Below are 16,716 nucleotides of genomic sequence, written 5' to 3'. Positions count from 1 at the left end.
TGGCTCCACCTGGTCACCCTGGTCAATTACTTGGATCTCTGATCCGAGGTGAAACAGGAACTGAGGCTGCAGAGCAAGACCGAGCATTCAGCTGAACAAACATTGTACCAGATGAGTCCCATCCGCTCTTGCTCCTGAGCGAGCATATGTTGGAAATACAATCAGCTGCTACTGCTGGCGACCAGGCAGACAGGCCATGAACTGAGACCTGGAGGTATGCGAACAGCAAGTTTGCTGAGTGCCATAGATGAAGTGAAATGAGCTGCAAATGGCCCTTCATACCTGATTTGGGAATGCCTGATAAACATAATGGATACAAAAATGAATGGAGAAGTGTTCAGTTTCTTAGCATTGACATTCCTCACATTTCTCTTCAGATTTGTGAGCAGCAATGAAATACATTCTGTTGTTCATGACCCTGAAAACTTGTGTAATTCACAAGTATATAACAAGAATGTTGTAGATAAAGACTGTGAGGTGCGAACTAGTGAGTAAGCATAGCTGTTTCTGCCTGAAATAAACGAAGCACTTAAGACCAGCAACTTTGAAATTGACATTAATGCAAATAGCTAATGGTTATCATTTTTTGGCCGATATAAGCAAGTGTCCGTTTTAAATGTGTCCGTTTTAAGTGGTGCAGACTGTACATACATATAAAAAAGATGACAAATGTGACCTAAGCAATCATAGGCTAATGAGACTAATAATGAGTAAAATAATGGAATCAATTCTAAGAGGTCATCTTCCTGAAAGAGTATTTGCAGAGCAATAATTTAAGGAGAAATGTATTGGATTCAGAAGGGAAAACCTCCTTGACTTTGAGAATGTTAAATAGATAGCAGCACCTTCTACTAGATCATTTATTTGGACATTCAGAGAACTTTTGACAAAGTTTCACAAGAAAAACTTCAGATTAAACTAAAAGTTAGAGATATTGGTCTGAATAAGATTAAAAATAGGAAATGGAGAATACTTGTTTGAAGTGTAATGTCCGATTGTGGGACAGTGTAGAGTGGAACCCTACATTGGACAGTACTCCTCTCCCTCTCTCTCCCTGAACACTTCCATCTATTCTTTGTATCCTGCTGTTTTTTGGCCTTGATAACTGGATCTCTCCCTAATGGCAGAGCCAGGGAATTTATAGAGCTTCCCTCGACAATTAGCCTCCAGTTATCTTTGGGATTAGCCCACAGCGATTACTTGAGCAGTGGCTTTAAAGGGACAGACCAGATTAAGCACAGCTCCATTTTAGTAACTCAAATTGCTGATGAAAGTGGGAACAGCAATGCAGTGAGAGAATGAAACAAATACTTGCAAAAACATTTAGATCAGCTATACAGTTGGGCAGGCAAATGAGATCTAACACTGAAAAATTTCAAATATTTCACATAGATTAAAAAAAATGGATTGTATACAGTGAATGAAATCAAATTAGCATAGGGAGATAACTATCATTTTTAATGTCCGGACAAATTGGTGGAGCAATTAAAAAGGCTAACGGAATGTTAGTTTATAGAACCACAACAAGAAGGCCTACTATCTACTGATCTAATAACCACCTCAAAGTCAAGGAGGTTTGTTGGGCAAGTTCTTTCCTTTCTAAATCCAAATGACTGTTGATATATAGGTGTTTGCTAAGATTTTACAAAGTACTGGTCAAATCACACTTGGAGTAAAGTGATGGGTTTTGGTTACTTTGTGAAAAAAATATACATATGTTTTAAGAAGGGTGCAAAGAAAAGCTGCAAGGCTGATCACAAGTGTAAGAGGGCCAGCTATAAGGAAAGATCAAAGAAACTTAGGCCCAGAAATCGGATCGCGCCTGGAATTGGGCATGCAGGGAGTGGGGTGGCACTACCCACCTGTTGCAAGTGACTCAGGCAGCATGTAATATTCACGGTCCCTGATCAGTATCGTCACACAGGCGAGTAGCCAGAGCTATCCGCACTTCTCTTTGGTTGCACGCCTGTATATCGGGTGTTTCTGATGCCTCTTAAAGGGTAGGTGCATTCTGGCTGCAGAAACCAGTGAATTCGGGATGCTCCACATGCGATCGCAGCCTAATTGAAGGTACTTACACATGCTTCCGGGTTTCCCGTTCCAGACCTGCGCAGCGGGCGCACTGCGCAACCGCATCACAGGCTGTCAGCGGGAGGAGCCCTATTTAAAGGAGCAGTCCTCCAATGCTCTTCCTGCAGCAAAGAGCCATTTTTGGAGCATGGAGCAGGCCAGTTCTCTGACTCCTCACTCCAGGTGCTGCTCGATGGGGTGAGGAGGAGGAGGAGGAGGGAAATTCTGTTCCCATCTGATGGGAGGAGGTTGCATCCCTTCCACCAAGAAGGCCTGGCTGGAGGTGGCCGAGGAAGTCGGCAGCTGCGGCAATGTGTGCCGAACCTGGGTCCAGTGCAGGAAGCGCTTTAATGACCTAACCAGGTCAGCCAAAGTGAGTATACTTATGCATTCTCCCACACTCCGTCTTCCACATCACCTCCACCACCATACAACTCCTTCTGCACTGCCACCACAATGCTCTCGCATCACTCCTCACATCCACTCAACTATCGTCCTCACCTTGCCTGCACTTACTCAACGCCCAGGTTCTCATTCAAACACTACCACGCAACCCAATCCTCATACGATCTCATGGCTGTGTCTCACACGCCCCCTCCCATGCATCTCCCTCACGGTCACCCACACCAATGCATACAGCGGGTCACCATGCAACCATCACTCAATCACGCCTCTGTGTTTTGCCTTGATATGAGAAGAGATGCCAGAATGCCCGGGAGAGGGCAAGGACCGGAGGGGGCCCGCTACACCAGGTGGTCTTAACAGACTCTGAGCAGCAGGCATTGGAAGTAAGCCGGACGCTGGTGGACACCGAGACTGGGGGCGCACAAGCGGCTGGTGACAGAAATCTAACACTCAGCACTTATGATAGCAAATGATCTTAACATCACTTGGCAACTGCAGCACCTCAACATGCTTAATATTGCTTTCTGTTCTCTTGCAGGGCCATCTGTGACTGCAGAGGGCGATTCCTCTGAGAACCTGCCGGCCTCTGAGGGTGCATCGTCACATCTGAGCCAGCCATCCACCCGCACGGATGCACACACCTCGGTGGGTCCCCGTCCACATTTAGTTGGGCTTGCACGTGGTGGGTCACCACGCACGTGAGCACGAGCAGACCTTGGTGGCAGGGGCAGCCGTGGAGAGTCCGCGTCGATGGGAGCACTCTTCTCCGGGCTCTGCTCAGCTGGACCCAGATGCTGAACCCTGGGGGCCAGCCGTGAAAAGGAGAGTACACTCTCCACAATCGCGCAGAGGATGGATGAGTCCAACTCCTGCATGAGTGGAATACTGTCACAGGGACGTGAAGGCATCTCTGAGTGTCGCGGGTAGGAGCGGGAATGTTTGCGATGGAGGAAAGGCTAGCCTCCATCAAGCTTCAAGCACGGCTCAACAATGAGTCCATTCAGGCCCTGACAATGGCCGTTTGGATTCAGGGTGAGCAACATTCTGCCGCCTTAAACAGGCTGACCGATAACTTACAACTGGCCTTCCAAGGCTTCACACAAGTCCTCCAAACTGTCGTGCAGCAGGGTGGAAGGAGTGATGTGGGCCTGGGCCAGGAGAGCGATTGTGGTGAAAGGGGACATGGAAGTGGGGACGCCACTCAAAGCACTCCCATGTCTCACCTGTTGCCCCCCCTCTCAACCAGTACCCGCAATGCTGCCCCCTCTCCAGGTGGCTGAGTCTGCCCCTGCACAGATGCAGGTGGAGCAGTCTTTGGAGGGGCCCTCACGGGCACCGAAACCCAGAGGCCGTCCGCGCAAAGCATCTCATCGGTCCGGGCATGGACAAGAGCAACCTGCCACTACCTCTGCTGAAGCCACAGGGGTAGCACCATGTAGGGGTTCCCGTAAACGTAAGGCGAAGGTTTTGTGAGCACAAAGGGGATGCATAAGGGTGTAAGACAAAATGTCATGTTTTTGATTTACTTTAGTTTGTTTAGTAAAAAAACAAAGATTTGTTATCACCACTACTGCCACGTCTTTGCAAATCTTGTCTGGCTTGTGCAATAATTCCCTTTCTTGAGGATCACCATGAAGACCCACAACTGATGTCACCCATTGTGTTACTGCAGAGTGGATGCAGGTGTATTTGCAGGGCTCTTTTGTGCAGACGACTGAGACACCGGCAATGTCCCCGGTGGCACTCAGGAAGGGTCCGGAGGAGAAGTTGTTGAGGGCAGTGGTGACTTTGACAGCGACAGGTAAGAAGATGGTGCTCGGGCCAGCCGGGAGCAGCTCGGCATGAAGGAGGCTGCAGATGTCTACGACTACATGTCGAGTGACTCTGAGCCTCCGTGTGCACTGCTCCTCAGAGAGGTCCAGGAAGCTGAGCCTCGGTCTGTAGACCCTGTGGCGAGGGTAGTGCCTTCTGCGATGTATCTCTCTCTGCGGTTGCCTTCCCTCCTGCTGTGCAGGTGGATGTGTCACAGCACTGTGTTGTGGAGCTCCACATGTCAGAGGTGGACGGCGTGGCCGGTGATGCTATTCGTCCTCCGAGGAGGTCATGACTGCAGCTACGGCGGCCCCCATCCGGAAGATGTACGTTTGAGAGGGTCCGCAAGGTAGGTAAACGTGTCTGCACACCGGGGTTGAGGTTCCAAGTTGGTGAATTTTATTGTTAGGAGGAGGGTAGTGCAGGCCAAACTTTGTACAAAGTGACAGAGTGGCCTCCTGCAATACACAGGCCCTGTGAATACACAGGGTCTGCTCAGACGAGGAGGAACGCGATGGACACGTACAGACGCTGAAAGACGCCCTAGTAAGAACGGGATATGACGCTCGACTCATCGATCGACAGTTCCGACGGGCCACAGCGAAAAATCGCATAGACCTCCTCAGAAGACTAACACGGGACGCAACCAACAGAGTACCCTTCGTCGTCCAGTGCTTCCCCGGAGCGGAGAAACTACGCCATGTTCTCTGCAGCCTTCAACATGTCATCAATGACGACGAACACCTCGCTATGGCCATCCCCACACCTCCACTACTCGCCTTTAAACTGCCACCCAACCTCAAACAGACCATCGTTCGCAGCAAATTACCCAGCTTTCAGGAGAACAGCGTGCACGACACCACACATCCCTGCCACGGTAACCTCTGCAAGACATGCCAGATCATCGACACAGATACCACCATCACACGAGAGGACACCACCCACCAGGTGCATGGTTCATACTCCTGTGACTCGGCCAACGTTGTCTACCTCATACGTTGCAGGAAAGGATGCCCCAGAGCATGGTACATTGGCGAGACCATGCAGACGCTGCGACAATGGATGAACGGACACCGCGCAACAATCACCAGACAGGAGGGTTCCCTCCAAGTCGGGGAACACTTCAGCAGTCAAGGACATTCAGCCACCGACCTTCGGGTAAGCATACTCCAAGGTGGCCTTCGAGACACACGACAACGCAAAATCATTGAGCAGAAATTGATAGCCAAGTTCCGCACCCATGAGGACGGCCTCAACCGGGATCTTGGGTTCATGTCACGCTACACGTAACCCCACCAGCGAACAAATGTTATCTGTTTTTAATATAACGGGTCATTTGCTGTGTTTCTCTTCCTTCCGGATGTTTCTATGTTTCTGCCTCTTTTTTTTGGTTGTTTGTATATTCGGTGGCCTTGTAGATAACACCTCTCTGTCTGCACACTGTGATTGCCTTGGCAACGGGCAGTTGGAAAGACTATCTGTAATCACCAGGTATTGTTCTGTGATTTATAAATGCGAAGGGTTCGAGGATTTCATTTCCACATTCACCTGAGGAAGGAAGAAGCCTCCGAAAGCTTGTGAATTTCAAATAAAATTGTTGGACTTTAACTTGGTGTTGTAAAATTGTTTACAATTGTCAACCCCAGTCCATCACCGGCATCTCCACATCATCTCCTGCATTGAGTGAGGATCTTTCCCCCCGCCACCCCCCCAAACCTGTCAAATGGACCTTTGCAGCTGCCACAGGCTGGTGGCTGCAACATGTCCATTTCAACTGGGAGTGTTTCCCCCAGTATGGGAAACACGCTCAGTTTGGATGAAAATCCCACCCCTCCTAAAATATCCACCAAATCAGGTCTCCTAATGACCTGAAGTATCAAATTAATTGATTTAAGTGGGATCCCGCGCTTTAATTGCCGGTGGGAGTCCCGCATGTGGGGGCTGCACGCGCATCTAAGCACGTCATTGGGGAACCCGGAAGTGGGCGGGTTGGAGCCGGACTCCAGACCTGCCCCGGGAATCCCCAATCTTTGGAGCCCCCCACCCCCGCCACGAATGCACCCACTCGGCCATCCTAAAATTGACCCCAATGAGAGGGCACCAAGGTTCACTGCTGCTTTGGAAGCCCTGATGCAGGCAGTGAACAGGAGGAGGAACATCCTCTTTGCTCCCCTCCTCAGGGGTTAGGAAGCCCTCAAGGCATCTACTCCTGCGTCAGTGGGAAGAAATTGGAGAACATGTGAATGTCAGGAGCATTGCATCCAAGGCATGATTGCAATGCCAGAACAAATTCAATGTTCTAAATAGAGTTGTTAAGGTAAGAATACTGCTCCCTTTACTCTCTGCTCACAGCTGCACCATTTACAACCTCATTAATCACAGCACTCACAAGAACCCCCCCCACCTCCCACACTTCCTTTCACTCTCCTAAAATCACTGCACTACACCACACTTCTTTCTTCTCATTCTCACTGCTATTATAACCCTCACTTACCCACAATTCACATCTCACTCACTGACTATCAGCTATTCCACCATTATAACCACATTCTCCAAACACCTCACAAAACTCATTAACACACTCCCTTCTTCTTACAGGAGAAGGTTGCACACAACTCCGGTGAGCAGGCCGGCATTGAGGAGGAAGAGCCCACCTGCACATCCTCTTTTCACCCCCTCGAAGAAAGCTTGCTTGCCATCATGTGCAGGGCAGAGTTGAGGCCGTGGCGACTGGCAACGCTGGAGCAGACGTCTTGCGCACATTTTATTCATACCTAGTCCTCTTTGTCCCTTTTGACTTCTCTCTTGCCCCACACACTCTGCATGACAAGCTGCAGATGCTTTCACCACTCACTTCTATCCCTGCACACCGCAAACTAACCCTTGTCCCTCTCTTTCATTTCAGCTGTTAAGAATGTGGAAGCCCCTGTGCCAGTCGAGGAAGAGGAGGTGAGCTTTCAGGAAGATGCACCGTCACTCGATCTGACTCTCTTAAGTACCACCTCAGATACTGGCACCACGCGGTATTTAGAGGCTAGGTTAGAGGAGGAGTCTACACGTGGTGACTCACCGGGCAAAAGTGCGCAGGAGCCATGGCACAGGGGATAAGACGGTATAGGTGCCAGCTCGGCAGGCTATCGAAGAAGGCTCATGAGCTTCTACCAGAAAATATTAGGTACACTGGGCAGCCTGCCAGAGAACTTGTGCACAATGTTGCTGAGTATGGAGGAGTCCAGCGCAAACTTGTCTCAAGTCTTTGCGCAGAGCGTGGAGACCATTCTGTCCAACATGGACCGTGCGGTCAATTCCATTAACAACATAATGGCACCCACCTTGATAGAACCTCTGGTGATAGCTCAGACGGTTACCATTGGAAGCTCAGACGGCTGCTATGGCAGTTCGCATTGCTGCCATGCAATCTCAGACAGCTGCCATTTTGGCTGTGGGGGCCAACATCAACATGGGCCTCAAGTGTCACAGCAGTCCTACACTCTGTTTTCGCGCAGAGCCGTAGGAATGCTGAGGCGCCATCCAAGAAGAGTGGCTTTGGTTCCGTGGGAAAGGCACCTGCTGTCCTCTCTCAGGATGACAGCATGCCGGCTCCCCCACCAACCACTCCTCCAATGCCCTTGTTAGTGCCGCACAGCCGGCCAGGCCAGACCGCTGAAGCCCATGCCGAGATCCTGCAGTTTGCAGCCGGACTTCTAGGCCTAAAGCTGCTTGAGTGCATTCTCCACTATCTGAAGTATCCTCAGTGGACACTCAGCAGCCTTCCACTTCAAGCTGTAGCCACTGGAGAAACATCTCGTAGGAGCAGTTGGATAGGAAAAGGAGCACGCAAGTCAGGCATAAAGGGCTGGCACAAGGATGATTCTCAGTTTACACAAATAATTATCACACAGTGATATAATTGAGTTTTTTTTTTATTCGTTCACGGGATGTGGGCGTCGCTGGCAAGGCCGGCATTTATTGCCCATCCCTAATTGCCCTTGAGAAGGTGGTGGTGAGCCGCCTTCTTGAACCGCTGCAGTCCGTGTGGTGACGGTTCTCCCACAGTGCTGTTAGGAAGGGAGTTCCAGGATTTTGACCCTTGATAGATTTGTCTTTTGTTCAGGATTTGGTGTTGGTGTTTATCTTTGTAATGAGGCAAGGGCAAGACCCATAAGCCTGAAGGAAGGCAATCAGATTGTGGTTGTAAGGAAAGTGGTATGGATTGTGGGACGGTTGGTTTATTGGGGATGGGAGGGCTGATTTAAGTGAAACGATCCTCGATGAACTGGTCTCTGAGAGCTCTGGAAGGGGCACTAGTGGTTGCTGCCTCTCCTCTTCCTCCTTTTCTTGCTCCTCCACCTCCACCTCCTGCCTGCCTCTTGTGCAGTGCCCTCCTCCTCCTCCTTCTGACAGCTGCTCCTGATCTGTGGTATCTTCCTTGTTGATCCCTCTCATCCTCCAGCCCCGAAGGCAGCCAGATGCGACCACCCATGACTGCAATCAAACTATTTCTGAGGGAGCCAATAAAAGTACACCACCAGCAAAATCTTTCTCTGTTTATACAGAGTGAACTTTCCAGAGTGATAAAACAGCAAACAAAAAACGCCCAGAAGTTAAGCAGCAGCTTGAAATGAGAAACCAGAAACTAACCTGTAAGTGCTGCATGATCCCTTATGGTGGTGAGGTTAGCCTTCCTGCCGGTTAGCGTCACATTGTGCTGAGTGAATTCAGCACGTGGCAAGTGAAGCACTGGGGCGTTCGAAAATGGAAAACAGGGTCCTGCAAGAAGCGCAGGACCCTAATTTGAATAAATGATTCCCTGTTTAAATGTTCCCGATGAACGCTGCTGATGCCAGCGCAACCACCTTCAACAAAATGGCGAGCGGTGCACTTCCAGGTGGGAAGTTAAAATGAATGATTTTTCCAGTGTGACCGTAACCCGGCTCCTACGTGCCCACTTCCGGGTTTAATGGAGGCATGTTTGGATGTGTGTGAGTAATCTACTTGCCGGAGGCGGGTCCCTAATTAGTCCAGACTGGCAGGTAGTGATCGGAACAATTAACGCCATTGAGTCTTTAATTAGGTCTTTTTTAAATTGATTTTAAGAGACCTTCAGATTTAATGCCTCCAGCACAGCTTCTCTGGGGCTTGTGAATCTCGCCAGTGAAACGGAGGCGAGAAGGGCCAGATACATGACCAGCAGTCACGTGGTACCTGTGGTGATCTTTCACTGTCAGATTTCAGAAGTAACCTCAACGAATGATATTCATCAGATGCTATGTAAGGGGCATTGTTCCAAGGTAAAGTGTCTTGTGGAACACTTAATCATGTCTGCATACAAAGAAGGGAAAAATGAACCCATCAGTAATGCAAAGACATCCTTGATCATATCAGATACTGTGATCAAGTAAATTTCTCACCGCTCCCCGTTCTCCCCCATACAAACCCTGAAGACTCTAATCTCTCCCTGTTCTCCCCCATACAAACCTTGAAGATTCTGATCTCTTCCCCGCTTGCTTTCCAGCCCGATAGCCAGCCAGCCTGACAATCTAGCTGGCTGCCGGTCCAAAACCCAGAAGAAAAAATGTAATCCTTCAATTAAGTTGCAATCGCAGAATCTGACCCGCTAACTTCACTTCCGGGTTTCGCCCCAGCTCTCTTCCTGGCTCCGAGTAAATATTGGGGCTTCAGTGTCTGGCACGTGTCTTTTCTTTGAGTTCTCTCATTATGCTTCCTTTTTTTCTCCTGTGCATAACGCCTCTGCTCATTAACTACTTCTTGATCCCCACTGTAACACTTTACAGGTTATGCCATGGGGTTCATTTTAACACGGAGCGGATTTTGGACGGGCGGGGTTCTAGAGTGCGAAACGCACTCGTGAGCCGATGGTATTTTATCTCCCGAACCTAATTTAAATGCCGCTGGTCCACCTCCTGTCTGGAACGGGCGGGAAGACGACACAGAGCAGCTACCGGGAGGGGAAGATTGGGTGTGCCTTGGCCACCTGCTGGCTTGAAGGTAAGTGGCGGGGAGGGGTTCCGAGAGAGTCTTGTGAGGAGTGGGTGGGGGTGGGGTTGGATGTCTGAAGCAGGGGAGGTCACATCTTGCACCTCCTTGCTACACAAAGGAAATCTTTTCACTTACCTGTATGGCCTCTCCATCCTTCCTGTCAGCTGCTGACTTTCAGCCTGGCAGGAAAACCACGCAGGTTTCTCCACTTAGGCCCTAGTTAAAATGCTATTGGGGTCCTCCTGATGTAACAGGACCTCGATTTGCATAAATTTACAAAGTTCCCTCCTGTTTAAGGCACTCGCCTCATGAACCTGCAGGTTAAAATCATGAATGGTGGGAAAGGGTTGAGTTCTGAGCAGGTAAATGACCTAATTTTTAACTACCCACCTGTTGGAGTGGATAGGGTTAAAATCCAGCTCTATCTTGTACGCATGTGGTTGTTGTGTGTTTTTTTCCCCTCCCCTTCCCCTTTTTCTTTTCCTTCTTAAACGCTGTTCATCTGCAATATCTTTCAATTGTGAGGAGGGTTTTATACCTGAATCATTAACTGACACATGTTTTCTCAACGGATGCTGCCTGACCTGCTGAGTGTCTCCAGTATTTTGTGTTTTTGTTTTAAGCACTGCGATTGGCCTGAATGCCCTTGGGCCAGGAAGAAGAAGAACATGACCCAGCGTTTCCTGCTGTAATTGTTATGCAATGGCCTTGCTGGAAAGTGCAAATCTGTGGACATTGAGGACAGAGTTGTGCTTAGCTGTGATGCCCCCAATAACTAAATAGCCTGTTATCACTAACTCTCCAGGCTCACACATGAATGGCCACATGGGTGAGGTACTGGAAGATTCCCAGAATCCATGAAACCCAGCAAGAGACTGCCATCAAATGAAGAGGATGTAAAAAGGGAGAAAACTGATCTTCAACAGAGAATTTTGTACCACAAACTGGGGAAATTTGTAGCCATCATTATCTAACCAATGCTGCATGTGACCTGATATGCTTGATAAGATAGTGTAAAGAAAGCTTTACTTTGCATAGTGGTGCCATCCTCTTACTTGGGACACTTGATTGTATCATAGTAGGTACAGCACAAGAGGAGGCCTTTCAGCCCATTGTGCCTGTGCCAGGTCTTTGAAAGAGCTATCCAATAAGTCCCAATCCCCTGCTCTTTCCCCATTGCCCTGTAAAGCTTTTCCCTCTTAGTGGTATTTGACCTGGTGGTGTTGGGCTCAAACCCAGTGCCACTCTATTAGCCCAGATTCAAAGTAGAACCTGATCTAGGAGTGTTTGTTGGAATAACGTAAAGGGAGAATCTATCCTATGTTTTACATGACCTAAAAATGGTTAATTCCAACTCTGGATAAAGAAGTTTCTTACGCTCAGAAGTTGTGTTTCCTCCATGAGCTCAAAAAATTCTTATAGGAGAAAGAAGAATTCAAAATACACATTTAAGTTAAACTGAAAGTGGTTTTGTTCAAGCCATCCACTAATGGCTGCACTATGAGATTGTATAAGTACTATTTTGCAATAAGGTCATAGCTGAACATTTTCATTTATTTTTCATTATGTCAATGTAGCACAGCCATATACTTCCTCTCTATCTCCTTTTCCAGTCAGTTATGCACTTATTTTTTAAAATTTATGACCAGCTAACATTAAATTATATTTTGTATATGGGTGGCACTGATGAGGCTGCATAGATTACCCATCCCTAGTTGCCCTTCATTGAAACTTCAGAAGGTATTAAGAGTCAACCACATGGTGAGGAACAGACCAAGTAAGGGTGCCAGGTTCCCTTCCCTGAAGGACGTTTGTGAGCCACTTGGGTTTTTTTATGGCAGCCATAAATTATAAGATTACAATTCAGAACTTGCCCTGGTGGGATTTAAACTTAGGAATTCTGAGTTGTTAGTCCAGTACCATACAATGCACTACTGTACCTGTGCTAATGGAATGCTCGATTCATGTTGTGTGACTGAAGCAGTTAAAGAATCAGAATTATAACTTTTGGAATTGTTCTTATTCTGTATCAGTTTCCATCAATAACTGTAACAGACGAATTGCCTAGAGATGCCTCTGGTGAAATAGACTGCAAAGCCTTGGTAGAACAGTTGAAAATGTGCTCACAGTTGCAAGAACAGGTTGAAATACTCCACCTAATCTATGTCATGAAGTAAGATTTTTCTCTTTTTTAAAAAAAAGTTTAATTTTTTTTGAGATATTGATCAATATGCGGTTTGATTTTTTTTTGTTTCTGCTTCTCTTTCCCCACCCTTCTGTTCTGTTGTGCAGGGGTATAGATTGGGATACACATCTGACTGGCCATCCTGGTACAACTGTCCGTGACCTCCTAATAGAGCTGTACACAAAAGCTGGCACTGCTCAACGATGGGGACTAATCCGTTATATTTCTGGTATGCTCCAGAAAAAGATTGAAGAACTTGATGAGGTAGCTAAAGATCTAACACTTTAATATTAAACTGCATAACTAAGTCGTATCCTGTGATCACCCATGTATGAACATTCCAACAAGTTACTGAATAATCACGAGTGGGGTACCTTGACTTCTTTTGTGACCATATGTGTGCCCCACTGCTGACTTGCCTGAAATTGACTAACTTAGCAGTGATCAAGGATTGAACCTGGGACCTTTGTATGCTGTATGGCCACATCATCTGGTGTGTTTTTCATTGAACATAGGGAAATAATGTAGTATTTTATTGAGATACTGGAGCACCTTCATTTTCAGTAACCTAAGTAACTGGTTCTAATTGATTACTGTATTTTTTTAGTGTATAATATTACTTACTAATGCTGCATTATGATGGTATCTATCACAGGCCTGCACAACACTCTTGTCAAATCAGAAGCATCTGACTGTTGGCCTTCCTCCTGAGCCCCGTGAGAAAACAATTTCATCGTGAGTACTTCACTGAAGACTGGCTGTCAGATCACATTAGGTTGAAATAGTTACAACATTAACTTATGATTTTCCTTTCTCAATAGACCTTTGCCACCTGACGAACTTACAAAACTGATTGACGAAGCTTGCGAACAAAATACCAATCTGGCCATCCTCACACAGGTTAGTTCATGCACCATAAAATTCTTATCAAGTCCAATTTAAAATCCTAATTTTATCCACCTTCAGCTTTAATGGCCAAATCACGTTTCTCCCCTTGTTGTCAGTGGATTACTTCAGTCATTGTTGAGTTGTCCAATGGGATTGCTGCTGTTCCTGTTTGACATCTACATGTGATTCAAAAGGTTCAGGTTGGACGGTTTGTGAATACAATAAAAGTACAAAGATTGTTCTGCTACTTGATGTCACCAGTGCATTTAAGCTAAAGATATCTCACTGGATATATGCCGTGGGCATTGTCTGTGCTGTGTTTCCCAGGGTTGGGAACACTGAATTGATTGCCAGGCCAGTCTGACATTGCAAGTCTCATTAAAATAAATGGAGCCACCTTAGGATACGAGCTCAAGAAGGAAGGAAATCTGAAATGATGGATCCATGTTGGGATAGGAAATTTGAGTTTCTTTTTTTTTTCTTGGGGTGGGGGGAGCAGGGGGGCAGGGGGGGAAAACAATTTTATAACTTGTATAGATATTGGGGGGATTCTATGTGCAGGGTGTAATAGTACCATGGAGACTTTAATGTCCACATGAATCACCAGAACTACCAAGCAGGACCTTGGTTTAACATCTTATCTGAAGGATGGTACCACTGACCAGTGCAGTACTCCTTCAGTTCCTTCAGTACTGCACTGGAGTGTCAACCTAGGTTGTGCACTTAACCCCTAGTGTGGGGCTTGAACCTCTAACTTCTGATATGAGTTCTACCAATTGAGCTAAGCTAACACTAATAGAATGAGGCTCAAGGTCACAAATGTTAAAATCTATTTCATCGTAGGATGCTACATGCCAGAGAGAGAGAGAGATTTGAAGGCTAAGAGGTGTAAGAATTATGTAAAAACATCATCTGCCCCTTCCCTTTCCGCCAACCAAAGCCTGGGAACTGTATGTAACATTGCTAGCTAGTGCTTAGTTCTATTTTTCTGGCTTTAGCATAGCTAAAATGTTATCTTTCTCTCTGTAAATTATTCATATGTAACTCCCATTTAAACAAGAGAACTAGTGTGGAGCTTAGTTAGGATATATACATTAGTACTGCAAGAGGTCAGTTACAAAATTGGCAAATGTGGATAGCTTCCAAATACAGACGCTTGAGAGGACTAGGCATGTAACTTTCCTGCTTGCGGTGCTTGCTTTGCGCTTAATTGACTATATACCTTCATCCAGAGAATAAGGGTTTACTGTACTCTGGGGAGTAATATCCATTATCTAGCTCTCTTTATGAATCTTTTTCATTTTCATGGTCCATTTTTGTGATTATTGCCTCAAATTATAAAAAGGGTGTTGACTTTTTTTTACAAATTGCTGTTCTGTAGCACAAAAAATTGGTGTGGGTTTGGATTGTACCCCTTTGTACAATATGTTCATGTAGAGAGACTAGAGAAGCTAGGATTGTTCTCCTTTGAGCAAAGAAGATTAAGGGGAGATTTAATAGAGACATTCAAAATCATGAAGGGTTTTGTGTAATTAAGGAGAAACTGTTTCCACTGGCAGAAGGTTTGGTAACCAGAGGACACAGATCGAAGATAATTGGTAAAAGAGCCAGAAGTGAGATGAGAATTTTTTTTACACATTGAGTTATTATGATCTCCTCAAAAGGGTGCTGGGAGTAGATTCAATTGTAACTTTCAAAAGGGAATTGGATAAAAACTTGAAGGGGAGCAAATTGCAGGGCTACGGGGAAAGAGCAGGGGAGTGGAGGGGAGCAGGAAAGAGAATAGCTCTTTCAAAGAGCCGACTCAGGCACGATTAGCCGAATGGATTCACAATTTTTTTTTGCACATTCTATCTGTTACTTTATTTTACATTCATGATCCTTTCTTTTTTTGGTAGGAAGTTGTGGTTTACCTAGCAATGTACATAAGGACAGAACCCAATTTGTTTGCTGAAATGTTCCGACTGCGTATTGGACTAATTATTCAGGTCATGACAACCGAACTGGCCAATTGTCTCAAGTGTTCAGGTAAAGCTTCTCAGAAACATCAGCAGCCTTTCTCTGAGGATGGTAAAACAAACTATGCCTGAAAATATATACATTCAAACTGAACGGCTGTGTTCAGAGCCAGTCCTAGAGAAATAATAGTGGGGGAAGGGTTGGGGAAATAGTCTATAGATGTTTCCGGATTCTGCCAACTGGCCAGCATTCCTGGTGGTCGAACTAAGTATGCTGCCTCATTACTTGCAGGTGCCATCTCTATATTGGAAAAGTTTACTTTTTTTTTCCCAAGTACTCCCTTCTGTAGAGACTGGACCCATTTCTGTGACTATTCCTCCTTCCTCCCAAAAAAATGATAGGTCTCTGAGTCTTGGGGCCACCTCACTACAATGTAAAATTCTATATTTAAAGAAAAATGTTGTTTCTAGAACCCATATTTTATTTTTTTACCAAGGTCCATAGCTGAAGGAAATACTGCCTGGGATGTGGGACAATTGCCAAGTTTTGTTTATTTTTCAAATTCTTCAAAACTGCAACAACTTCACTGCTTATGAGCTGAGGGATGTTATGTTATTGTTCGGTCTGTAGCCCCTTTGGATGCCATTTCTGTTCACACTACTTTCTTATAGTAGCATGTACATCTTCAATAAGTTGCCAGCTTCTAATGGTCCTGGCAAAGCATGTGGTACTGGCACTGGGTGGGACAAAGGATTGACACCTGTGGATGGCAGAGGGTCAGGATTGCTTTGTGGGGATGGGGAGATATTGTAGAATTTTCTTTGCTTTTGGGGATAAGGGATTATTTATGCAGAGCTTTCTAACAGGAGATTAAATAGGTAGGCTGGAGTTCATGTTTGTACCTCATCTCTGGAATGAGTGGACTTCATGGGCAAAATTGCTGCCTCCTATGTTTTCTTTAGCTGGTATAAACACTTCCTTACAATGTTTCCATAGTTGTGCAAACAAGCAGTAATTGTGTGAATCACAATCCTTTCTTGACAAATGTCATAGACCAGTGTCACTTCTGTTCAACAATCATCACTGGATTTCACTGAAAGTTAATTATTACTCCATAGTACCCAGATGGAAATGAAAGTGGAATCCTGTTTTTAAAAAATTGCTTCCCTCTGTTGGATGATACCTAGTCAGAGACTAAGATAAAAAGGGTTAATCAGGGATACTGCAGCAAACCTGATTGATTGAAGAAACTTGTTAGTGTAATATTGCTATGCTTTTTTTATTATTGTACCTCCTAACTGTGTAATAGTTTTAAAAAAATAATGTAGCTTTAGGCCATAATATTTTAAAATAGCTAATCAATGTTTTGGAGCATCTGACAGGTGGTATTGTATAGG

General features: G+C 46.0%; 1 protein-coding gene across 7 annotated transcripts in view; it reads left to right on the top strand.

The window, feature by feature from the left end:
* phka1a (phosphorylase kinase, alpha 1a (muscle)) overlaps positions 1 to 16,716 on the top strand; it is a 133,114-nt gene that overhangs the window by 81,370 nt on the left and 35,028 nt on the right. For all 7 annotated transcript variants that reach the window (XM_067996916.1, XM_067996918.1, XM_067996917.1 and 4 more), the window contains 5 exons: positions 12,321 to 12,460; positions 12,580 to 12,736; positions 13,128 to 13,207; positions 13,294 to 13,372; positions 15,259 to 15,388. In XM_067996916.1, coding sequence (XP_067853017.1) covers positions 12,321 to 12,460; positions 12,580 to 12,736; positions 13,128 to 13,207; positions 13,294 to 13,372; positions 15,259 to 15,388 — 586 coding nt within the window. The remainder of the gene's footprint in view (positions 1 to 12,320; positions 12,461 to 12,579; positions 12,737 to 13,127; positions 13,208 to 13,293; positions 13,373 to 15,258; positions 15,389 to 16,716) is intronic.

The sequence above is a fragment of the Heptranchias perlo genome, chromosome 15 (assembly GCF_035084215.1).
Source record: "Heptranchias perlo isolate sHepPer1 chromosome 15, sHepPer1.hap1, whole genome shotgun sequence".
NCBI lineage: Eukaryota > Metazoa > Chordata > Chondrichthyes > Hexanchiformes > Hexanchidae > Heptranchias > Heptranchias perlo.
The sequence above is the reverse complement of the archived record's forward strand: the minus strand, read 5'-3'. Positions and strand labels throughout refer to the sequence as shown.